This window comes from Xiphophorus maculatus, chromosome 21 (genome assembly GCF_002775205.1).
Source record: "Xiphophorus maculatus strain JP 163 A chromosome 21, X_maculatus-5.0-male, whole genome shotgun sequence".
Taxonomy (NCBI): domain Eukaryota; kingdom Metazoa; phylum Chordata; class Actinopteri; order Cyprinodontiformes; family Poeciliidae; genus Xiphophorus; species Xiphophorus maculatus.
Window position 1 is genome coordinate 16,379,080 of NC_036463.1, and position 25,241 is coordinate 16,404,320.

The following is a 25,241-nucleotide window of genomic DNA, read 5'->3' on the forward strand; positions in this document are numbered from 1 at the left end:
GGGTGTGACCGGCCTCTTGCACATTGACGACGTCCAGCGTAGGCCCCATTTGTGGATAAATGGATTTTCATGTAGCTGTTTCCTTTACTCCCCCCCCCCCCCCCCCCCCCCTTTCTTCTTCTTCAGTGACTGGGGATGTCTTAAGACTATTGTTTTTATTGTTTGCACTCCTTTGTGCTGCCATTTTAACCCCAGATACGTGGAAATTATAGACTCAGACTGATAGACTTGTTAGGATCCATCCTAGGTTTTGTATTAATCCCCACCGGAGCTAGTTTAGACTAGCAGAAGCCGGTTTTATTCATCTTGTTTACTTAGCGCAAGGCTCCGTTCTCCAGAAGACTTTAATCCGGATTTAGTTTCTGTTTCAAAAGGATATTTTTGTCCAATAGTATCTGCGCCGGCATTAGGCCTCATCTTGACCTGATTTAAACCTCATCTGGGAAACATTGTTCCACTGGCTTTTTTTTTTTTTTTTTAAATAAAGTTTAATCGATAAAACGACATGTTACAAGTTCCACAGCTGTACCATGCTGAAGTTTATATATTGCAGAACATTAACTTAGATTAATGCGTTATTATTTTTCACGTTTACTAAAAATTGGGCTTCCATACAGTTACATCAAAAAAGTGAAAACCAGTCGGTAAAGTTGCGTACAAGGTCGATGGAAATAGGAAAAACAGCTGCATAAAACGACTACATCACTGCTTTTTCCTTCCATTGTTTGTGCAATAGATGAAAGCTTGGATTATATACAGCGGCATTTACAAACAGAGCATGTGCAGCCTGCAAGAACAGATGGCTGTACTTTTGGTTTCGATTAGCTCCATAGCAGCCTTTCTGAAACCAACTGGACGTACTAGCCATGCTGCCAGCTAACATCCTTCCGTTCAGGTGAAAATAGAAAAAATGTGATGCTGTCTTGATGGTTCAGAATAAAATCGTAAGACCATCTATGCGGGACACTTCTGGCTCATATTGGCCAGAACAGCAGTTGGCCACGGTTGGGGACTAGGCAGGTGGAAACCCATTGCTGACGAAAGACTAGCATTCTTTTTATACATATGTGGGCCAAAAAAGTTGAAAGTATTCACAGGCACCACGACTTGATTATTTTTAAAAGTAAAGAAAAAAAAAAAAATTAAACAGAAAAGTCAGATTTTGTAAATCATTGTAGATCCAAGCTTAAGTATAATTTAATGTGCTTATCATTCCTTTGTGATGACTTTGCAATCTTTTCAATTTACTGGTTTGTAAAATTTCTCCCAATTTTAAAAACATGTACACACCCAAGGCTAGTTTCGTCACTGGATGTTGTTGCAAGAAACAAACAAACAAAAAAAATAAATAAAATAAATAAATTATGGTTAGTAAAAAAACCAAAAAGATTACTTTTGTGTTGCACCTAACATGTTTTCAGAAGATTTCAATCGATCTGATTCCTCTCTGAGAGGCCCCTCACATCAGTGAAAACGTCACGCTACAATGTTTCCTTCGAATTGTGTGCTGCATCAACTTCCTGCGCTGGTGACATTTGGTCACAAATTTGTGACATTTCTCAGCTGTGGTCGCGGGCTGCTCAAAACCATTCAGCCGCCGCAAATGGTCTCCGGGCCGCTCTTTCGACACCTCCGCTCTACTTCATCAAAATTCTCCAGACAAGAGAAATGCAAGTTTGCGTCATCACACAGCAAAATTGTAATAAGTGTGAAGTGACCATTTTTTTTTGTTATACCCTCAACTTTGTTATACTGAACTCTTAACTGGACTGCACTCAAAAACTGGTCTCCACTTTATACCTTGCACATGTACAGAGCTAAATAACTTCTATTTTACTGTCAGTCCTGCACTTTATATTTTATATTTAGATTTATATTCATATTTTATACTGTATTTTATTTTATTCTGGAGTAACCTCACAACATTGGAAGCTCAAAACATGGTCCTGAGCCGTATGCAACGAAACTTCGTTCTGTATACACCCTGTGCATGCAAAATGACAATAAAGTCAGTCTAAGTCTACCAAAGTTTCTTTTATTATTTAGTAAGAGTCTTGACAAAGAATTCTACCACTAAATATGTTTGGGGGTTTTTTTGACAATTTGCACATTATCTGTAAACTTAATATTGACTTGTTAAAGCTTTGCTTTTACAACATTGGCGCATATATAAAGCCCTGCAACCCTTACTAAAAGACACGGGCGAGTGACTGAGCAGACGCCACAAAGGGAATTGTCTATTCGAACTTCATTATCAAGAGACTTCCTCCTTTACAAATTTGCTGCTTTGGTTAACCAAAAATAGCCATCAAGCATAATTATTGTTGTTCCCCTAAATTATCTGTAACCATCATTGTAGTTTCTGTTCTCCTTCTCACTAAATGATTCAAGTACATGTCGCGCAGACGCCCTTCATCTGAAGATGGGGCAGTTATCGAGGTAAAACCTTTTAAAAAAAAGATTTAAAAAATGCTAAAATATTTTCAGAGCTACAGGTTTATTTGAGCAGTGCTGCATTGTTAATCCTAACAGATACGGTGTTTGCATGGTGTATTTCTTTGCGACTTTGGTTTATAGTAGTGACTGCTTTTGATGTTCAATTAGTGCACATGGCAGCAAACGTGACTTGGTGAAACCCTGTTTGAGTGGCACAGTGAGTAGCCTTTAATTTGAGTACGTGTATGTACTGGGGTGGCATTAAGAAATTATTTGAGCAAAATCAGAGGCGACACATCTAAGAATTCTTATAAACTTGTTACTGCAGCCTTTATGTAATTTATATTACAAGTTCAACTTTGTTTCTTTGGTGTATAAGTTCAAACACACAGAGGACAAGTTTGTTTCTTGCACTCCTCAAAATGGGAATGACAAAGAAACATGCGATTGAGATAAGGGTTGATCTTCAAAAGTCTCTGAATTTTGATAAGATGGCAGATCCTCATCTAAATGCGTTTATACATACAGTCAAAGGGATATCTAAAAGGTTTAAGACAAGCGGAACATCTCCATAATGACCACAAGTTGAGATCTTCTTACAAACTGATTATTTAGGTAAAATATCAGAAAATACCACCAAAGGACTATTTGTCAAAAAACAAAAACAATCCCTCTACATGGATCTGACGTGAATGAAAGAATGAATATTTGCAACATATTTAAAGTTTGGTATTGTTGTTAGCAATAATGGCAAATCTGTGATGCTTTCTCTTCTAACGGCTCAGAGAACTTTATTACTTCATGGCATCAAGAACACTTAAGAAAATCCCCTGCTTTTGACTAATAATGTGATATTTTAGAAGTCCTTAAAAGCCCTTTGCTGTTTTTAGGCTCTTTTGGCTTAAATTTGCCAGTGGTGCAAATAATTGTAGAGATTACTGTGAAAAAAAGAAGCAGCAATTTAGTAATGCTAACCAGATCAACTTTGTTTTTTGGCTCCATAGCAACATGAATTATAATACAGCAGGCTGTTGGATGACAATAACATGAACGCAGCATTAAAGACATAAGAATGAGTTATTTAAGATATAATGTGCAATGTCAGCATACTGTTTGCATTGTTGCAGGAGTGAAGTTAGCCTGCTCTACATTAAGATGCAGTCAACAGTCCATAAGAGTGGGCGTGTCGTCTCCAATTGACAGACAAAAATAGATGACCCTTTTTGGAAGAATGAATAGTTCACATAGTGCTGTGACTGGCAATGACATTTATATTAATATACATTCATCTGGAGCAACTGCAGTTTCATGACACTGAGAATCAGGTTCATTCTCGAGCATTTTTACAATTACCCGGAAACTGCATTTTGATACAATTCCCTCTGCTTATCCGATGACGACATGAGGTCTGTAAACTGTGACTAAGTACAGTGAGGAACTATTAGAATCAGTGGTAGTGTGCAGTATCTTTTCTACAAAACGTGCGCGCTCAGCAGTATTGCATATTGCTCTGGACGATATCTTTTAAGGTACGCGGTCATTTTTCCTTCAACTCGCCTCTCCTGGTTCAGACCTGAGTGGGAAAAGAAAAAAAAAAAAAAAAAACAGAGGAGAAAATATTCACTAATCCAGAAAAGATAAAAAAAAATCATGTTACAGAAGTAAAGCAGAGAACGCAGTAGATAGCCTGATAGCTTTGGGCTCACCCAGCCTTTGAGCGGTGTGTCTGATCTTTTCTTGTGCAGACTGTATGTCTCCCCCCTCTGGAACAAGGACCTCTATCTCCCCCACATGGTAGCCAAAGTCAGCTTGGTCTAGATCTATCTTCACCCCATCCTCTCCTTTCAAAGTAAATGACCTCCGTGTTGTGGCAAACTCTGCGAAGCAGCACAGCTTCAACTTGCTCAGCCAGGAGTCGTCTTCGTCAGAGGGGGGAACGTCCGCATCGCAGTCCTCACGTGCGTCTTTAATCACCTCCTTCACTCTCTGGTAAATTTCAGGCAAACTCGTGATCTCCTTATACCGAGTACACAGAGACTGTTCTCGTCCTGGCTCCGCCGAGCCTTTGACCGGATCTATCGGACACTTGAGCTCCCAGGATCGTTTCCGTCTGCGCAGCCACACGTCTCTCAAAGTCAGTTGAAAATCCGGGGTGTCAAAATACTGATCGTGAAACCGTTTCTGCCCGACACAATCTGCAGAAAGGAATATAAAGTTAGAAACTGATGGTTAAAACTAATTAAATTCAACTGAATATGTCTGGAATGGCTGCAGGTGCAAAAATCAAGAGTTGGGAAATTGTCAGTGAGCTCAGATAAAGCTTTTCTTATACTTGCCTCCGATGTCCTCTATCGCTTTCAGGGTGTCGGAGTCGAATAAAAACTTTTGTTCCACTTCCACGCTCATCTAAAGAAAATACAGCCACATCAGCCTAGAGATGGTCACAAATAAAGCCAACGTGCTTCCAGACTTTAAAGGACAGAACAACAACACAGCAATAAACAGATGGGGTTTTTTTTTTAATATAGTATGCAATTTCTCCTTGTTTTTCCAGAACAAGCTAAAGTCGTGATGTGATTTCTACAGAATCGTCATGTTATTCATGGAGAAAGCTTTATCTGTGACTGTCACCAAGAGTCATTTTAAAAACATCTGGTAATTTCATTTTTAAACTTTAAAGTTGTACCAATCTCAAGGTATATATTCTCAAATAGTCAAGCTCTTCTGAAACAGGTTTTGGTTAACAGCCAGAAAATGGTGCTTACCTCTAATGCACCTTTTCAAAGTGAATATCCAACTTTTTAGATTTTGTGATGGAGGTAAAGCAACATATATTGGTGCCCTGCAAAAGCACAAATGCACTTCATGTCATAATACACTAATGTATTTTACCAGTGTTACATTTTAAATACAAAATAGGTACCTTATTTAACTCTAATATGCAATTAACTTTTTATTTAATTCAATAATATTGAAGAAAAATTATCATTTGAGCAAACCAGTCATAGTATTTAACTTAAAAGGTCAGCTAAACAAACAAACAAACAAACAAACTTACGGTCCACCCTCTTTAGGAATGCAATCATTTTTGTTGAGTTAGAAATTAGTTAATAATAAAAATAAAACAAAACACCTGCCCTACGAAGAGTCCGAAATGCTGCTGGAAACATATGCCGTAAAATCTGCAAAAACAATGCGCAAAGCACAACAGAGGCACCACTGTTCTCACATACCTTCACAGGCGGCGACCTTTCAGGTGGCGACCATTTCGGGTTTTTCTGACTCAAAAACAGAGTTTTAATATAAGCCGGACCAGTAAGCTAAATCTAGTTTTTGCTCAGGCGCATGCAGGGGCACCTATGGAGGTGTTCAGGATCGTCAGCGGCCGCCTCGTCGGTGCAGAGGCGCACGGATGGCGCAGTTTTAATCCCCACCGCTTCATAAATATTTATTCCGCACACTCGACTGGTTGATGTGCGCCACACCTAACATTTGATTGAAAACATGTCATAATTTCGTGCGGGAGGCGCCGAGCAGTGGCTTTGCTGCGTTGGCTCCATTATTCAGCTTTAATTAACTCGTCTGAATGCGTGTGACGATCCAAGTTGGCAGAATGGGGGCTCATTTATAATTCACCTTTTAAAGTGGGAATGAGGAATGGTTTCATTTTAAAGTGCATTCCGTCTAGTCTGGTCATCGACATGTTGTTTTTTGTCGTAAAGGGGGAAATTAGGCAATCGGGCTGTTTGTTCTTATGATAATTGCATTGGTCATTAAACACTTCCTGATATAGAAATAATGTGTGATATCTGTGGAGTTACATAAGGGATTTCATAGTCATGTATGGAGGATCAAAACTGCTACAGTCGAAGACATAAATTAATCCTAAAAACATTATCTACAAATAAGAAAATTCTATGCATTAGAAATATCTGTATATCATAAATAAATGTACTTGTAATTATTATAAATGTGCAATTTTTTCTGTTATTATTATTTTTTTTTATTATTACTCAGAACAAATTGAAAATGTTACACATATTTAATCTTGCATTTTAAGTGAAAACATGAATGGAAACAAAAACACAGTCAAGACAATTTCAGACCAATCTTTATAATATTTTTAATAATATTTTTGATACAGAAAGAAAACTAAAATTACGGTTAATATATGTAATTGAATTTATTAATTTTGTATTGTTTTGGAGGTAAATCAATTAACAATAGCACAGTTATACTTTGGTTAGCATTTTTAGCTCTTAATTGAACATATGTATTACACCCCCCCCACTCCCCCAACACACACACACACACACACACACACACACACACACACACGCACACACACACACACACACACACACACACACACACATATATTGCTTTTCTAAATCACTCTATCAGTAAATGATAAATCAATGTAGCAGGCACACTGATTTATCATTTATATATTACACTTAAGTAATTATTTCAAGATTCCTATAAAATAGAAATAGCAAAAAATAAAAAATTAAATCTATAAAATAAATATGCAAATAGCTTTTATTGATAATTTAATTTTGCACATAAATACATATCTATTTATTAATTTGTTTATATATATATATATATATATATATATATATATATATATATATATATATATATATATATATAGGAGTCTTTCATGACTTATTCATTTACTGGATTTCGGCACTTCTCGCCCTCCATAACGCATGTGCCCTCTGAATGTCAGCAATCAGCCTTGGGGGGAGCTGTGGTCTGTTTACTAGAGGGAAGAGGGGAAGGAGAGAGGGCGAATGAAGGGAGGGGGAGAACAGAGGAGAGCGGAGAGAGAGCGAGAGAGGGAGGGAGGGCAGGCAAGAAAACTTTTCACTTGTGAGGATCCACAGAGGAAGCGTGTGTGCGTGTTGGAGCGGCGACCATGCAGGTAAAAACGCATTAGCTAATTGCTCCGAACTTAATTAAACGAGATTCGCGGTCGGGTTAATTGTGCCCGTTCGAGCGCGGAGAGTGGAGCCTGCGACTGTTCAGACGAGCGAGTAAAACGACGGATCGTGCCCCGATACTAATCCGATCCATAATAGAAATCCTACATTAAATCCCAAACTTTTTTTTTTTTCTGCCCCCTCCGTCTCTGTTTCGCCTGCTCTCCCTGCACCACCCCCATCGTCGAGGCGAACGCGACGCACGTACTTCGCTTTCAAGTAGCTTTTTTTGTGTGTGTGTGTGTGTGTATCGTTTAATTCGCTCGCCAATTACGTGTTGGGAGCTGTTTAAATAAGAGTTTAAAATGCCCATGTGTTGCACCGAAAGTGGTTTAAGGTGTGGATACGAGCGCTAGGACGCAGTTAAATAGGGGGTCTAACTGGGCGGCGAGGGAGGAGGGGGTTCGAGTGTTCCCAACACATCTGTAAGCGGAGCCCACGTTCATTAATTAAATGGCTTTAGTCGGGCTAGGCCTCCATTTACGCTGCTGAGCAGCAGGCGGCGGGCGGTGCAACCCTAGATGCCCGATTGGCAGCCCACAATCAGAGGGGGAAGGAAATAACCAGAGGCCGAGGTTGATGTTTTTCTTTTTTCTTTTATCCGAAGTTTAGTAAGAGATTTTTTTTTTTTTTTTTTTTTTATGGCACGGGTTAACTCGATCGATGTTTTCCAGCTCCCACCTGGCCCGGACAGAGTTTGTTTCCAGGGAGTGGAGAGCGCCCAGTTGAAGGCAGCTTGAGCAACGGTTAATTATCAGCGCCTGCTAACAGGCTAGCTAGCGAAGTGACACGGCTGTTAACAGCTCCGGCTCTTTTGTTTATTAACGTAACGACGGCCCAGCCCAAACCGAGAGCCGACTGGAGGTTATGCTGGCGCTCTCCTCGTCCTTTTTCGCAGTTTTAGACAAGTGTGTCCGTCGCCGCGGGATTATTTTTTTTGGTAGACTAACGGCTAACGAGCATTTCCAAGCAGCACTGTAATGCGACGTTGCAGGGGGGCTTCACAGCCTAGCTTGCTAGCTAATTGATTCGCTCGGCATAGCTAATTAGACTGCTCATTAATTAGCCTCCTTAAGGCAGAGAGACCCAAAAAGCTGCTACGTTTGGGTCTTTATTGTTAAATGTGTCACGGGGTGTTAAATGTGATGTACACAATGCAGGGGTAGGCTCGTCGAAATAGTATCCGATCACATATCTCCGCTAGCTTGCTAATTGGCATGAGTAGGAAGTAAGGTGGTAGCTGTGTTGGTATTTTTCCTCCCAGGCACGGGTTGCGTTTTTGGCTGCATCTGTGATTATTAATGCTGGCAGAAAAATGCGTCTACGGTTTTCATGAAATGCATATACTGCTGGATGTCTTATTTTTCTTTTCTAATGAATACAAATGCATGCTGTTGAGTTGAAGCAACGAGGTCTGAAAATAAAACGGCCCAGTGTTTTTGTGGCATCTGTCAGAAGTGGTGCTGCATGGCATAATTTGCATTTCTTTTTCTTTTTTGCCTGGTTTGTTCTCCTTTTTTTTTTTTTTGTAGTACAGGTTTGTGCACATGTGCTCCGAGATTAGTCTGAATTTAGCTTGAATTAAAAGAGGAATAAAACATTAGCTCTTCCATGTGGGAACCTCATTATATAGACGGGGTCTTGCACTACAATGTGAAATTTGAGCAGGTTATGGCAAACAAATGAAAGAGGAACCTCCCATAAACACATGGGCCAATCTGACGATCCCATGCTACGGGGTGTTTTTGTCTTTCAATTTACACTTAAACTTGTACAAAGTGTTGACTACCCCGGCATCACAAGTGGTGTTGCCTTTTTTTTATATATTCCCACGAATCAACAAACAATATTTAGTGATTTGAACACATTCCAGTTTGTTCTGATCACTGTAACCGCTTGAATTTTACAAGTCAGTTAACCCACATCTGTAAGCGGAGGAAGGACCTTCAGATTGTATTCTTCTTTAAAAGTCGACATTATAGCTGAATGCTAAAAATGAACTATTCAATGCCATTTTTAGCAGAAACCGGAGCTTGTCAGGATTATTTTCATATTCGTTGTTTGACTCAAACCTTCTTGAAAACATTAACTAACTTGCCGGGTTTTTTTAATTTTTTTTATTCCTCATATACATTTGGCTTAGCAAAGCTTCAGCAATATGCTTCCAGCTCTGTTGTTTAAAGTAAAATAAAATGGACAATCTGGATATCTTTACTTTGTTGAAAATGTTGCAAACAACACCAAAGCACTTTGTAAAGGGCCTAATAACCAACCAGATGATTGGAGGACAAATGGTGGCATGAACCTTGCTCGAGTGTCATGCGTTTTATTTTTTTAAATATTCATGTTTAATCAATTTTAGAGAGTAGTCAGTCTCTAAAGTTAGTAGACATCTTTAAGTGTTTATTTTGCAGAATCTAAATTTTTTATTTTTTATATATTTTTTTTGGTTCAACTCTTTGTAGAGAAACGCCAGTATAACAAGCTAATAATCACTGTCTAATTCAACAGAATACTTTAAGTAGCTTGCTGGTTTTCTGCTTATCAGACCAGAGAACAGCTTTAACTTAATTTGATGGATAGCAGGCACTCTTTTTAGTTTCCACACACTGATTTATTTATCTTTTTTTTTTTTTTATTCGTGTGTGACAGAAAGCATTTTTTTTCTTGAAAACAAGGCCAAAGTCTCCTCCTTTCAGCCAGATGGCTGGCAGTACAGAGCAACAAGTGGGGGCAGCACTTGCTGCCCTGGCTCTTCATTCAGCATCTAATTGAAAGTAGTTTAAATCGTAGGAGAGAACATGTTAGTGGATTTAAAGGAGTAACTTTAGCCTACGCGCGTGGTTAAAGATTTGACGCAAAGGCGGAATAACGCGTCTAAATATAATGCTGATCTGAGATTAGTTTGTATTTCAACTAAATAAAACTGCAAAATGACTCCCTTCTTATGGATTGACATGGTTGGACGAGGTCAATTGGTTGAATGCCTTTTTATTTAGAGGGTTTAATTTCGACTTCCAAGAATAGGGGGGGCAAAATAATCAGCTAGAAAAATAACACATTTCCATTTGCATTCAAAGTTTTGTGTCGTCTCGAGAGTTGAAATACGTTCCAGGAAACGAGCCGTGGGGAGCATAAACATCGTGCATTCTCAGAGTCTATGATGAAATTACCCCAGTATCAAGCAGCTATTAACGGGCCCGCTACGAGGCTTAACCAACAAGTGCACTAAAGTATTTTTAGAAGGAGGAGTGTGATTCACTGACATTCGTTTGTATCTGTCAGGAGGAGCCTGGAGAGACGGTGTGCAGTGAAAGGAATGGAGTTGCAAAGTGGCTGTGCCCGCTGTGCCAACAAGGGCAGCCTGACAGATTTTCCTTGTCTCTACATCTCACTGAGCAACACAGCGTACTTCCGTCGTGTGTGGACAGACTGCTGGACATTGTAAGTTTGGTATGTGACCATTCGCAATATTTTGCATTCCAAATGTCATAATCGATGGCTTGACTCATTTTAGTTTTTTTTTTTTTTTTACTGTCATTGCTCTCTAATTACATTGCTTAACCAATAATTGCAGCCAGTGGAAGGAAGAAAGTAAAAGATATGGGTCCTACAGAGCTAACCTCAGGTGTACAAATTGAAAATGATCCGGTGTTATTAAACAAAAATAAAACAAAAGACCTTGCTGCTTCCATTTGGATTAAGCAGAAAAGTTGCAGCCTGACGAATCTAATTAAAGCACTTCATTAACTAATCATCACCATGTGTGACGATGTTTCCTGTAAATGCAGGGGCTTTGGCAGTTTAGTAGTCTTGTGTCCATCTACACAATGCCAAGGTGGGAAGACATCAGCAGTGACTTTAGAGAAGCAATTGCTGCTGCCATTTAGTCTTTCAAGGGGTTGGACCATATCAAAGCAGGTTAAAAGTTATCATTTAGCAGCTACAGATTATTCACAAGTGATATAAAATTTAAGATAGTTCTTATCTTCCCAGGATGGAATGTTTTTGAACCATGTTTGTACTCAAAAAGCATGTTTGTAGTACAACCTTGAGAGATGATGGTTAAATCGCCAGGCTTTAACCCTGGATGCTAGCTCATGCCTTAAAGTCTTAAAAGTATTTAAAATGAAAGCCCTTGGATGTCTTAAATTAATTTTAAAATAAGTTGGCCTTAAATATGTTGGTCAGGGTTCTTACATTTTGTTGTGACAGAGCTATTTAATCATAATCTGTGCAGTTTTCTTTGTTTTCCTCATGGGACTTTACTGTTGTGCAAAACTTGAGTCACATGCAGACATCTTCAATGCTGTGTGTGACTCGAGGTGGTTGCGGCTACAGTAACTAGCTGCTAATATACCTGTGCAAGCTAGCTTAATAGATAGCTAGCTATAATGATATAGCCAGCTAGCAAACCAGTAAGAATAGCTAACACGGTGGCAAAGGTAAAGCTAGCTATCTATTATGTTAATTATGGGTAAGTGAAAATTTATTGCCAGTTTGCTGGACAATGTTTGTCTTGGCTGTTGACTCATTGCTGTTGCCAACCCATACAATTTATTTATTAGTGATTTTCTTTTGTACATTTCTGTCATGGTAGGTCTTAAATTCCATTCATAATGAGCTTAAAATAGTGGCTAAAAAATCTTTCATATGAGTTAGTGAAATGTGCGTAAGCCTTTTAACTTGGACTTTACATTTGTGGCTGAATTTTCTTAATCTTAAGATTACCCTTTGGTTAATGCTTATAACTCACAATTAGCAATGAAATGCTTGTTAAAGTAGTTGTTAGAGACAATTAACTAGAGGAATAAATGATGCAATACAAAGTGTGTTGATGCACTAATAGGATTGGCAGCTCTAGGTGAACACAGTTTATTATTAGAACAACAATAGACTAAGTTTTAAAGTGTTTATGGAGACACCACATTGGGAATAATGAGCCACCTCATTAAGTTACAAACAAAAAAAAAACTTTAAAGAAAACACTTATTGTGAAGTGGTGGAGAGACAGCGAGTTTGTATTGGTGGATCTATTAAAGACGGGGTATGCTTTCGGGGTAATTTGCAAATTAAAGACTAGCCAGGCTTGCTATGTGTAATATAACCACACTTGCTTGAGTCACGCCCAAATGTGCTACATAATGACATTCGGCTCATCTGGCAGGAGCTGCTGCAGAGTCAAGTTTGTGATGGGAATTCAGCTGAACGACTCCTTCTCTTTTTACAGGCCGTTTTAAGACAGGCTGCGAGTGGAGCAGAAGAGTGCAAAGGTGTTCAGGAGACCACAGGTGAGGGTTGGGAATACTTACAGTTAGTTAAATCATAAATGGATATGACATAATCATCTATGTGTGCATTTTAAACTAACTGGATGGATTCCCAGACTAGTAAATATGGATCCTGTAGTGCTGTGGAAAGTATTTGCCCATGCATTGGTTTTGCTTTTTTTGCCTCTGCTAAATTTCAGTTAAATTTTCAAATGACTATCAATTAAGAAAAGAAAAAGAAAAAACACCCTCCAGACCAACATACGTGAAAAACAAACTGTTTTTTCCACTCTTGGCCCTTGAAGCATTTGTGAAAGCTGGCATTGAGCCTTTTACTTTGCAATAGTGAAACTCTTCTTGGCAAAATGCATTTAATTCAATCACATTGAAGATCCCCACACCTCTTCTGAATCAATTACAAGTCTAGACTTTGAGTAGACCGCGCCAAAACTTTCTCTACTGCAAAACCCAATTTCACTTTAGCTTTTGGTGACGATCCGATGCCCAGATATTCTCCTTCAGAATTTGCTCGGGAGCAAAATTCATGGTTCCATCATCTGGGTTCGTTCAGGTCTTGAAACTAGGTGTTTATTATTTTTAAAATATGAAATCTAAGAAATAGGGGAAAGCAACAAATTAGCATTGATTTTGTTCATTTATATCCAAAAACATGAAAGTTAAGTCTTTTCTTTTCTTTTTTTCCCCCCTAGATGCTGAATTTTCACAACTGATGTCCACTGAAGAGACCCATTCAGACCCCTGCCAATCTACAGAGTGTTCAGAAGCTAGCCAGACCCTTGCTGACAAAGAGATGGAGGAGGAAAGCATAATGGAACGGGAGGGAGGTGACGCTGAAGCGGTTTTAGAAGAAGAGGGAAACTTGCTCCCAGAAGCCAAACTGCAAAATGCAACAGAAAACTCAGAAATACCAGGCATGAGTGACAAATCAGTTGGTAAAAACAGCGTTCCAGCTGAAAAAAGCACCCGGTCATTCAAATGCAATGCCTGCTTGGAAAGTTTCTCCAACAGGACTTCCTTGAGTGTTCATTATACCTCTGCATCCCATGTTCAGAGGATGACCTCAGGGGCTGCAAAGCAAGGTGCAGAAGGCTCTGCCCAGCCTCCCTCAGTTGCGGGTCTATCTCGTCCGTACATATCGAACAAGCCCTACCAGTGTGCTGTGTGTCGAGTCTCCTACAATCACGCCATCACCCTTGAGAGCCATATGAAATCTGTTTTGCATCAGACCCGCAGCAGAAGTGCTGGCATGGTTTCAAACGGTGCAGTACCTGCTGCCAGTTCGAGAAGTAGCAACACCAGCGCTCTGAACCCAGTAGTGACGACCTCTGAAAGCAGAGGCAGCTCCTTGGGTACCACCAGCAACTGTGCTGCTCCTGCGACAGTGATGGTGAGTGGCGTGAAGGATGGAGAACAGATTGCAGGTTCACAAGTGGCTCCCTCCCTCCTCACTTCCCCGGTGGCCTCAGCTCAGGCAGTCTCTGCCTTTCTCACCCTCCTCACGTCAACTCCCAGCACCCTGTCGCATTCCATCCTCCCGTCGCTGTTCGCAGCGGGCGCTGCTCCCGGTACCGCTGCGCCTCAGCTCGTGCCTCAGCCTCACATGGTCATGCCCCTGATCTTAAATGGGCTCCAAGCCCAAACTCAGCAGCATCAAGACAACCAGCAAGGACAGCTCCTTACGCAGTGCGTGCCATTCGTAGGCCTCAACCCAGCCCAGCAAGCCCTACTAACCCAAAGACTTAACAGCTTACAGAACCAGTGGCCCTCATCGGTTGTTTCAGCTCACATGCAGCCCCCTCAGGAAGAGCAAGGGCAAGAGAGGCAGAGCAGCGACGAAAAGTCCTCGAATCAGATCAAGAATGGGGACAACGGGACTTCGGAGAACAGCAAGGGAGAAAGACCTGAAGGAGAAACTGTTGATGAATCTGCACAGTGTGCAGACGGAGAAGACAAAGGGAAGGTTGACGGCAATGAGGACAAGGTGAAAGAACATCAAGATAGCACAACAGATGGAGATGGCTCTACAGATCAGTTGAATTCGAAAGGTGATAAAGAAAATTGCCTGAATCACTCCCGGGCAGGCACAGGCAAGAGCCTCCGCAATAACAACCTCTCGCCTTCAGTTTCTGTGGCCAGCCTCAGTCCAGTGAACTTAGACCTTACACTCAGCCCCGATTCCACCCCTCAGAAATCTCAATCTGGCACCACCCCTTGTGATTCACCAAAATCCAGCCCGAATACCAATGCCTTAACCACCAGCCAAACTAATCTTCGTTGTAACGCCGTAGAGGCCAATCATTTAGACCTTCCTGTACTGTCAGAGTTCCAGTCCGAGGTTCTGTGGGCATTCTTTGAGTCCCGTAGTGAGGCGGATGCTGCAAGTCCTCCTCATGAGGACTGTGAAGCACTAGGTAGAGAGGTGGGGCTTTCAGAAGAGGAAGTGAGGAGGTGGTTGAGCCACGCCCGGCAGACAAAGCAGAGACGGAGAGCAGAGCTAAAACACATGGATGGATTTGCAAAACACAGTCAAGGATCTGATAACGACTATGACGACGAGGAAAACTCTCTCATTATTGCAGAAGGTGACGACGATCCTGAAGCTTCAAGTAGTCAGGTCATGGATTTGTCTGGCACAAGAGAGAAATGCAAGAGGAGGGACGCAGGAAGGGAGAGACGTGGAGACTCCGCTCTAACGTCCGACTCAGAAACCGAAATGTACACTTCTGTCATCGTTTCTGATGAGGAAAGCCAAAACGAATTGCTCAGAGAAGGTCCTGAAAGTCCTGCTAAGGACGAAGCACAGCGGGAGATGCACAGCGACAAGGGCACAGCTGGAGGAAAGGTGCTGCGCTCCACAACTGTGTTCCTCTCTGATGCAGAGGACGAGTACGAAGATGACGAGGGTGGAGGAGCTCAGAGGGCTAAGAAGAAAAAGCGTAAAGGCGATTTTGAGCGAGATGAGGTGGAGTCAAAGAAGGAAAGACAAGACCCGGATGTGGATCTGGAGTTGGAGGCTCAAGGGGATCCTCCGAATGCACAATCCACAGCGATGGACCATACTGAGATTTCCCCCGGTGCTCTACACTCTGTCCCTTTGTCAATTTCCCCATTTTCTACACAGTTCCTCAGCCCTTATGTTCTCTCCCTTGCTCCCTCAATGGCAAGCAATGGAAGCAAATTATCGGTATTTCCAAACTCCCCAACAATCTCTCGCTTTCCTGGCTCTTTACTCTCGCAGACTCTCTCCTCCCACAACCAAACCTCTCTCTACCTGTCCAACGGAGATGATTCCGAATCTGCGCTGGATCTCAGCATAGGGAAAAACAACTCCAAGTATGCTTCGTCCTCCTCATCTGTCGACAAAATATCTGTACAGAAGGGACAGCTGTTGGACGGACTTGGCCTCCGCCCCACATCCAAAGGCATGGTGGTTGTCCAGGTTAAACCAGAACCCGGGACTGCTGTGCCTTCATCCAATAGCCCAATAAATCTGGTCAACTGCAGCCACATGACAAAGTCGAACATTTATATGAGGGCAGATAACAGGACAAATGCCACTTTTGTGAAAGTGGAGAGAGACCGGGAGAAAGAGACTGAGCTGCAAGAGAGGAAGTCCAAAGGAAAAAGGTACCGGGACATGCGCCGCTCAAGGACCATCATTCAAGCTGAACAGCTTGACATTCTGTATGGCTGCTATTTCAAAGACCCTAATCCCGGGAAGCACGAGTTTGAACAGATCGCCGAGTGGGTTCATCTTCCAAAAAAGGTCGTTCAGATCTGGTTCCAGAACATGAGGGCAAGGGAAAGGAAAGGCGAGGTCCGGTTCATCAGCGACGGCACTTTGGCTGCTGTTGGAAAACCTCTCATCAAATTCACATGGCCTCTTTCTAAACCCATATTCTCTAACAAGACTGCTACACATAACACCGGGGGCATCCCAGCTACTCCAATTGTTCGGACACTTATAAAGACGGACAAAGAGCCGGAAAAAGAGCCGGCAAAAGCGGCCTTAGTGAAGAAAGTGATCCCAGTTCCCATCAAGCCCAAGGAGGTAGCTAACCCCACCGCAGGGTCTCCTGTGAGCAGCAGCGTTACTGCAGTGCCAAAGACCAAGCTTGAAGCCAGCAGCAATGTCAGTATGTTGAAAGTTGCATCCAAAGTCCCTACACCTGTCCTCTTTCCCCCACCCAAGGAACCAGTTCCAATTGCCCCACGGCCCATCCAGAAACAAGAAGAGGAGAGTGAAGAAGAAAAAACCGACGAGGAAAAAGAGGATGACAGTGAAATGTTGATCAGACCGGGCATGGCTAACCGCATGGTACCGAAGCTGGCCACAACTCCCATTAACAACAGGCCTCCAGTCTCCACTCTAGTGCCACCAAAACAAAACGGTCTCAACTACTGGACCCCCAAAGGCCCCATAAAGATCAACACTCTGTCAAGAGAACAACTGGCGCTTCCAACACACACGCCGCCTCGTACCATCCCCCCTCCTCCCACTCCTAGCATCGCACCGGTCAGCCCAAACACACCCGGTTCCGCCAAAGCGGGGAGCCCGTCCACACCGATCATCGTGAAATCCAGTCCGACGGAAAGCAGCTTTCTGTCCCACTCCGCCAGCCGCAGGCCACGCACCCACCTGTCCTGCCTTCAGCTGTCCATCTTGCAGTCATGCTATGAAACCTGTGCCCACCCCAATGCTATGGAGTGCGAAGCGATCGGCACAGAGCTCAACTTGCCTCTCAAGGTGGTGCAGATCTGGTTCCAGAATACCAGAGCCAAGGAGAAGCGCTGGAGGCTGCAGCAGGAAAAAATGGTACGTTCCCAGCTTGACATATTTGTCTGGTTGCTACTTTCCTGTATTACTCTGTTTTTAAGACCAACAAAAAAGATAAATACTTTTGGGTTAGCAGTTATTGCTCCTCCTGCAGCAATAATCTTAACAAAAATGGGTGTTTTGATGTGAAACTGTAGTATTCTGGTCAGAACATTAATTTTTGGTCCTTTTTATAATATTTCTGAGGTATTCTTCCCCTCTTCAGTAAATATGTAAAAACTTAAAGTTTCTCTAATCCACATAGGATCTGAAAATAGTGCTGTGAGAAAGTATGACCTCTTTTACAATCTTTACTGTTTTAGATCATTGTACAATTTTTAAGATTTGGTGAAGATAACATGAATAAAAATAAAATGCAATTCTCAAATTATGATTTTATTTATTAAGGTAAAATAAAAAGCTATTTAAGGCAATTCGAACATCTGTGTAAAATTCAGTGGTCTCTCAATAGATTCACTCGTGCCAATATTGCCACGTGAATTAATCTTAAATGTGGAGTTTGGCCCACTTTTTGTATTTTAGCTACAATAGTATGGTGGACTGATCCAGCCAAATTTGACAAAACATTTTTTAGAAAGAAATTAATGGCTTGATAAAGTAATATGCTAAATATTGCATTGAAAAATATTAACTTCCCCAACTTAACTGATTTATACAGTGCAACATTATTTCTAGTTTTTTATGTTCCCATTCTTTTTATTTTTAATGCAATTTATTTTAATTACGTCACATTTTATTTCATCCATTTTTCCCCCTAATTTTTTAATCATTTTTACTTACTGCCCCTTTTTTTATATATCATGCAGTGATTTATTTTCTCCTGTAATATTTTCTCCTGTAATATTTTCTACCCTCTTTTCTCCTTTGCTTATTTGCTGAGTCTTGTTTTCCTCATATTCATTCTTTTTTCTTTTTGTAGGAAAGTAATGTGACAGTAAATTTAAAAATAATAATAATTAGAAACAATATAATAAAATAATGAAATAAATGAATCTAATAAAACAGGACTGGAAATAAAACGGGAAATTCAATACTGTTGATTTGAAATCAATACTATTGAAAATAGTTGTTGTGCAGTAAACTAATAAGTTAGCATTTTTTGGGGCGCAGCGGGGTTGCCATATTTGGTACATTAATCAAGACATTAATATTTTTTGCCAATTTTGGCAGGATCCATCCTCCATACTTTGCAAATAGTTTGTAAAAGATCATGCCAAAGCATTTCAATAAGATCGAACTCCAAACTTTGACTAAACCACTCAAAAAAAAAAAAATTCATTTTTTGTAGCAATTTAGAAGTAAACTTGCTGGTGTGCTGTATTCAAACTGCTTGTGCCCTTCAGGTCCCAAATTGATAGCTGAACAATCAATCATCTTCAGGATTTTCTAGTAGAGAGCAGAATGCATGATCTCATCAATTACAGCAGCTAGACCAGGTGTTGAATCAGCAAAGCGCCACCAGCCTATCAAACACCTTCCAAAAAAAATTCCTCTTTTGTCCAGAGAATGTATAATAACTCTTGGGGATTATCAAAATGCTTTTCAGCACATGGGGAGAAGGGCCTGTTTTATCAGCAGCTTCTGTGTTCCCTGGGGAGCCACGTCTCTAAATGTTGACTCATTAATAAGGACCATAAGTGAAATTTGTAGGCCTGGAGATGTTCTGTGTCTTGTGAACTTCTGGGTGAGTCATCCATGTTCTCCTGGTGTAATTTGATAGGTTGGCCACTCCTGGGAACGTTTACCACTGGGCCACGATATCTTCATTTGTAGATAATGGCTCCAACTGTAGCTGGCTAGAGACCTAGAGCGTTAGAAATGACCTTGAAATCCTATCCAGACTGTTGCTTTTCAGGGAGTATTTCAATCTGTTCATGAATTTCTGAAGATCCAGACATGGTGTGTTGCTTTTTAAGATATTTTAGCCTACATCATGCTGTTGGACAGGGTGTGTTTAACTGATCTCTTGATTCTACAAGTCTGGTAATAAGGCCTTGGTGGGGATACTGAAATTGACCAAAAACATGACCAACTGAACCCAATCCAGGATTAAACAAAGGACTCAACTGTAATTCCACAAAAAATGCCAAGTTAATTTGGATCTCTCTTTTTCCTTAATAAACCTAGACATCACAGATCCCCAATCTCAAATCCCCAAGATTTGAGGTTGGGGATTTTCAAAAGCTTAATGTTGGCCGCTTTATTCATTCTACAATTTCCCATGTCTGTTTGGGTTCATTTTCATATTGGACCACCTAGATGATTCTAAGTGCCTTTTCACACCTGATATTCGGTTCGATTGGGGACTAAAAATTGCAACATTTGTTTACAATTGCGGCTAATGCGGTTTCCTTAATAACTGCACTGTGACAAACGATTTAAACCCTTTGAAAAACACCTGTCCCCCCCGCCACCCAGGTTTCTGTGGTTCTGCACCAAGAAACACTGAAGGAAACGACACATAAACCTCTGAAGTAGACACTGAGCACAACTTCCAGTGTCACAAAATCTTGAGAAGTAGATGTTTTGGTCCACTTTGAAGATACAGATTATCTTTGGCGAAAGACCACGAGCCACTTCTCCTACAAGCACTAGACACCAGTAGGATAACGCTTGGCATTCACATATGTGTTCACTTCAACTCAACCGAGTCCTAGGTTTTTAGATGGACCAGAGTATCCCAGTTTGGTCCGCATCAGAGTTCGATTGTGCATTCACACCTCCCCAAATGAACCGGACTTTCTAGGCAAACAGACTAGAGTTCGATTAAAGCAGACGAAACAACGCTGGTGTGAATGCAACCTATGTAGTTTGATTGCAGTAGCAATTTCTGATACTTTCTTAAAATGTTAATGAGTCTTTTTCTATCTCTCTCTTTCTCTCCCTTGACCAACTGCAGTACCCCCTGTCAGATGGGAAAGTGGACACCAGCTCGGGAAGCTACCTTCACTACAGCGCCCTGAAAGCCAATCGGCCCATCCTTCCCAAGCCCGTTCAGCTAACGATCACCGAACCCGCTGCCTCTCCAGTGCCGGGCCAGCCCGCTCCAAAGGAAACCCTGACGGGCCACTGTGACGCCTGCAACGTCTCCTTCGAGTCGCGGGCTGCCGCCAGGGCCCACGTCTTCTCCCCACATCACCTGGCCACTTTGAGAACCACTAACTTTGGCCAACCCACGGCCCTGGTCAGTAAGAACACCTCGCAGGGTCCTCTCTCCACCGCTGTGACCAGCCCAGGAGCTGGCTCCGAAGGGGAGATCGTCATCGAGTTGCCACCCTCGACGGCCACCAGCAACAGTTAAAAAGACTCAGATCAGGCATGGTCTGCACATTGACAATTGTTGGACCCGTTTGGGCTTCTCAGATTTTAATAAACACATTTGAGCACTAATCCTCTAAAGGTAATCTTTCGCTACGCCTCCCTCCACCCCACTCCCCACTTTTTCTCCGCTCCTCTTTGCTCGACCGTGACTTGGCCCGACATGAACTGAGCAGACTCTCTTCCCATGCTGCTTGTCACTATATCAGCTGATTTCCTGATGAGTGTGCGAACCCACTAAAGGTCTCCTTGACCTTTTCACACCGTACCGCAACAATTTCTGATCCTGACCCTGTGGTTATGTACTGATTTACTTCCGATAATTTGTAAAGGCACTCAACTCACAATGCTTGAGCTGTTCTATCCTAAAGACTGATACAAGTGTTTCTACTTTTTGGCAGTGGCCACGGTGAGCCCATAAACACTTTTTTTGAGGTGACATGATATACTCACATAAATAACTGCCTGTTTTCTTTTGTTTTTTTTTCTATTTTTCCCCCCCTGTGGAGTTGTGTTTTTTGTTTTCCCCTCATGCCAACTTTTCACCTCTTCTCTGGCAAAGATTGCTTAGATATCACACAACTGGACTGAGCTGTTGGGAGAGGAGAAAATAGCTGGTCAATAGCCAGCTTTTTGGTTGCTACAAGAATTATTCGTCTTCTCATTTGGGATTTAAAAGAGGTACTATAGAGAGAGAGAGAGTGAGTAGGGCTGCAAACTTGTCCACAATAACATGCTCATAGTTTCATGACAATCTAAAAAATAAAAAATAAAGATTGAGCTAAAAGGTTTTTAAGAAAGTAGAATCTGTGGCATACCGCACTTTGACATTTTACATTGTTTGAGATGTTTTTAAGCATTCTGATGCAGGTGTCTTTTTATGGAAAGATGCATTAATGCATGTTGGATGCCTTAATATAAATCACGTGAAATGAATTTGTTTTTTTTTGTTTGTTTGTTTCTTTTGCTAATCAGTTGTAATATGCTTTGGTTGTGAGCGTAATATACAAAAAAAAAAAAGACTTGTCAATGAAGAGCTTTTTTTTTTTTTCTTCAAAACTTTTTATACCCATTCAAGGGGATATGTCTCTTTGAATGTCACAGCCGATATTCTATGAGTTGAGAAATCCTGCCTGTAAATCTTTCAGTGTTTTCTTGGCCAAGAACTGTAATTGTTTTTTTTTTTAATTTTTTTTTTTTTTTTTTTACATTAAATTCTGTTTTTGTTGGTCAATTTTACATCCCCCCCCCCCCCCCCCCCCCCAAATGTTTGTGTGTCTCATTTTTGGAATGTGACTCTTCAGACTTGCTTGGGAAATCTAAATGTTTTACACCTCCTGTTGGTGTGCTAGTAATATGGCAGCCTTAAAAGGAAACCCCAACAGGGGAGCTTTGTAAATTGATTTCAACTCTATTTGGCACTAAGACTCAGACTGATTTCCCAAATTTTTTTCCTCCTGTTTTTGTTGTCTTTTTGAATACTGTAAAAGTTTTTTTTTTTTTTTTTAAATACTCATTTTATTCTCTTGAGTGTTTGTTCAACGACAGGAAGCAATTACAACTGGCAAAACATTTTTATTTAGGTCAAAAGCCAATCCAGTCAGATTGAGAAAGCAGGCCTTCTTCCCCCCCTCATTGTTTTGGGTCTGTTTCAAAGCAGAAAGTGATCCTGGTCATGTATGTGCTGTGAAATGTTATACTCTTGAAACCCACGACGACGGAGACAGTCGGGTATTATTGGTATCATCTGGTTTATGGGTACTCAAACCTAGGAAATAAATTAGGAAACTGAAAATGTATTCACTGAGAGCTAATAAGATGGTGCTGTGTTGAAGGACACAAACTAAAGATGTTTTCCTTCGGTTTAAGTTGTATATTAATGTTACTATTAATAGTTTTAACAAAAAAAAAATGCAAAACTAAGACCTGAACTTTTTGTAAAGAAATATATTAAAAAAAAAATAACTGATATTCCAAAGTAATCCTCACTTTGCTTTCTGTCATTCAGAAACCAAAAAGCAATCTTTAGGTCGACAGAGAGCAGGAGAGGTCCTAATGCAAACTGTAAAAAAAAAAAAACAACAAAAAAAAAGGACATCCCACAGCTTGACACTTGCACTAGTCCACCATTTTTGCACAAGCTACAGACATGCGAGACGAACGCAGCCATCGCTGCAGCGGTGTTACAAAGACGGGAACGATGTCCTTTTAACTATGAGTAATAATTTGTACTTCTGTTGGAAACTGTATCTTGTGTGTAAAGCAAGGACTAGTGTGCTCCAACCTCAAGACTGGGATTACACACACACACACACACACACATACACAGACACGGTGTTGCACTGTCCAAACTAGATGACGTTTTTATGGAGATCTGCTTTATGTTCCCTTATGTTTCATTGTCACTTTTGATTATCACTATTGTTAGATCTGTACTACTACTTATACAATTTATTATTACTACTCATCACTGTTTTTTGTTTTTTTTTGTTTGTTTTATTCTTACGGATTTATAATGGGTTTCAATGCCACCGCTCTGCTCAGAAAGAGTATGGTATTCCTATGAATATTGAACAATAATAGTGGCAGTGTTGTTATGACTTGTTAGATTTTATGATTAAGCTTAATTTTCCTCCTCACCTTGTACCTGCCTTTGTGTTTGGTCTCCATTATGCTTTCTTTGTTATACAGAAAAACAAATAAAACCAGTTGAACAACAAAGCGCATAAAGTTGGTCTGATTTCATCAAACCTACTGCTGAAAAGATAACCGTAGTACATGTACTGTTAGATCAATACAGTAGGAGATGCTTATTTGCATACATGCTGTTTGGAATATATTTTGTAATGCAAATATATATATGTTAGTTGAAATTTTCATAAAGATCTCGCAAATTGTCCAGGTTTCCTCTGGGGAAACCAGAGTGGGCAAACAGGAAAAAAATTTTTCTGGTAAACATGCTAAAATGTTTTTTCAAAAGTGACATATTTAGAATAGCTTTTATTTTAGTATACAGAAAATATTCAGCGTGCTAAATGTTAGTCTCGAAACGTTAATAACTTCAGAGCAAAAAAGTTTGGCCTCTTCCTGCCCAGCGGTCACTATCGTGGCCAGTTATTTAACAGCTGCTTTCTAGCGTGTGGGTGTTGATTGTGTTCATTCATTGGACTCGAGTGCGTCACTCCGTAAACCTGCCACCTACTGGGCAAACGTTGTAACTTCAAGAAATGAAAAGATTCATAAAATAACACGTGGTGGTCCTCAGGTAGTCGGACAAATGCTGAGCACTGGACGAAATATTTACCAGTACAGTATGAGATTATTGTCAGTAAAAACAACAGTAACAATAATAATAAAAAAAAAATACATGAAATAAATAATATCAGTGACATTAATAAACCGCTAAGAACCAATCTAATTGTCAAAATTGAGAAAGATCAGCATTTATTTTGGGATTATGTTACAATTAATCACGTTTATTAACGGGGACACCCTTGTCACTGGCTATATTTTACGCAAGCATTTTTCATCACTGGGACTATAATCTTGAAAGTAGTTGTAACACCTGCAGTCAAAAAATGAGTTTATCACACAGCAGTGTATTGTTTGTGTTGTAATTAGTGATAGTCATATTCCTTTTATGAAGGGCAAAAACTAAGATGTTTTATGGATGTTTATGTAATTCTAAAAGAATGCTGGTTCAGAGATATATGCTTAGGCTTACCATGGAAGCAAAAATGCATGCTTATGGTTTTCTTGGAGTATAAAAAGTAAGGTAATGGACAATAATGAACCCCCCACCCTCTCCCAAAAAAGGTTTTAAATTAAATGAATAAAAAATGAAGACATCCTTTTAACCTTCCACCACAATAAACAGCTACAGCTATAACTGAATTTAGATCAAAGCATATGTATTTGTTAGAATGTCTCAGGTGAAGTGTAGACACAAAGAGAGACAATTGATGTTCAAACACACTGTCCGTCCAAACTGACTGTGACTGAGCACAGAAAATGCTAATTTAGGGGGTTGAATACTCATGCAGTTAGAATCATTCTCTTCCAAATATGCACTATTGTTCAGTTCTTTTACATCATAAAGTACAGGTAAAAACAAAACACGTGGTTGTAAAATAATGTGAAAAGGCTGAGGGGCTATGAATACCTTTGCTAGGCATTACTTTGGTTTTCTTTTGCTTCAAAAAAATTGTGTAATTTGTGTGGCTGATCAGATCAAGCTGTGTATACCTAGTTTTACAGAAGTAACGAGGACGATTAAACATCAACAATTTCAAATGTTGTCAATAATATCATTTCCTGTCAGAAATAAAATGCTTATAATCCAAATCATTTAACGAAAAACTAGTAGGTTTT

General features: G+C 40.5%; 2 protein-coding genes across 5 annotated transcripts; one reads left to right on the top strand and one right to left on the bottom strand.

Moving 5' to 3' along the window:
* Positions 1–2,739: 2,739 nt before the first annotated feature.
* thtpa (thiamine triphosphatase) lies at positions 2,740–6,069 on the bottom strand. Of its 3 annotated transcripts, none has more exons than XM_023326000.1 (5): positions 5,670–6,069; positions 5,202–5,278; positions 4,773–4,842; positions 4,143–4,631; positions 2,740–4,009 (listed from the first exon to the last, which is right to left on the bottom strand). In XM_023326000.1, the coding sequence occupies exons 3-5, from the start codon at positions 4,840–4,842 to the stop codon at positions 3,909–3,911; spliced, it is 660 nt and encodes a 219-aa protein (XP_023181768.1). In that variant the 5' UTR covers positions 5,202–5,278; positions 5,670–6,069; the 3' UTR covers positions 2,740–3,908. The 3 variants fall into 3 exon arrangements, with proteins under 3 accessions (XP_023181768.1, XP_023181769.1, XP_014325969.2); XM_023326001.1 differs by lacking the exon at positions 5,670–6,069 and adding an exon at positions 5,495–5,620; XM_014470483.2 differs by lacking the exon at positions 5,202–5,278 and having other exon boundaries at positions 5,670–6,068.
* A 1,166-nt stretch (positions 6,070–7,235) lies between these two features.
* LOC102216587 (zinc finger homeobox protein 4) lies at positions 7,236–23,591 on the top strand. 2 transcript variants are annotated; one of them, XM_023326276.1, is made up of 5 exons: positions 7,236–7,366; positions 10,710–10,868; positions 12,655–12,715; positions 13,405–17,531; positions 20,452–23,591. In XM_023326276.1, exons 1-5 carry the CDS (start codon positions 7,361–7,363, stop codon positions 20,851–20,853), a joined length of 4,755 nt encoding a protein of 1,584 aa, XP_023182044.1. In that variant the 5' UTR covers positions 7,236–7,360; the 3' UTR covers positions 20,854–23,591. The 2 variants fall into 2 exon arrangements, with proteins under 2 accessions (XP_023182044.1, XP_014325954.2); XM_014470468.2 differs by having other exon boundaries at positions 7,237–7,366; positions 10,710–10,877.
* The last annotated feature ends 1,650 nt before the right edge of the window (positions 23,592–25,241 follow it).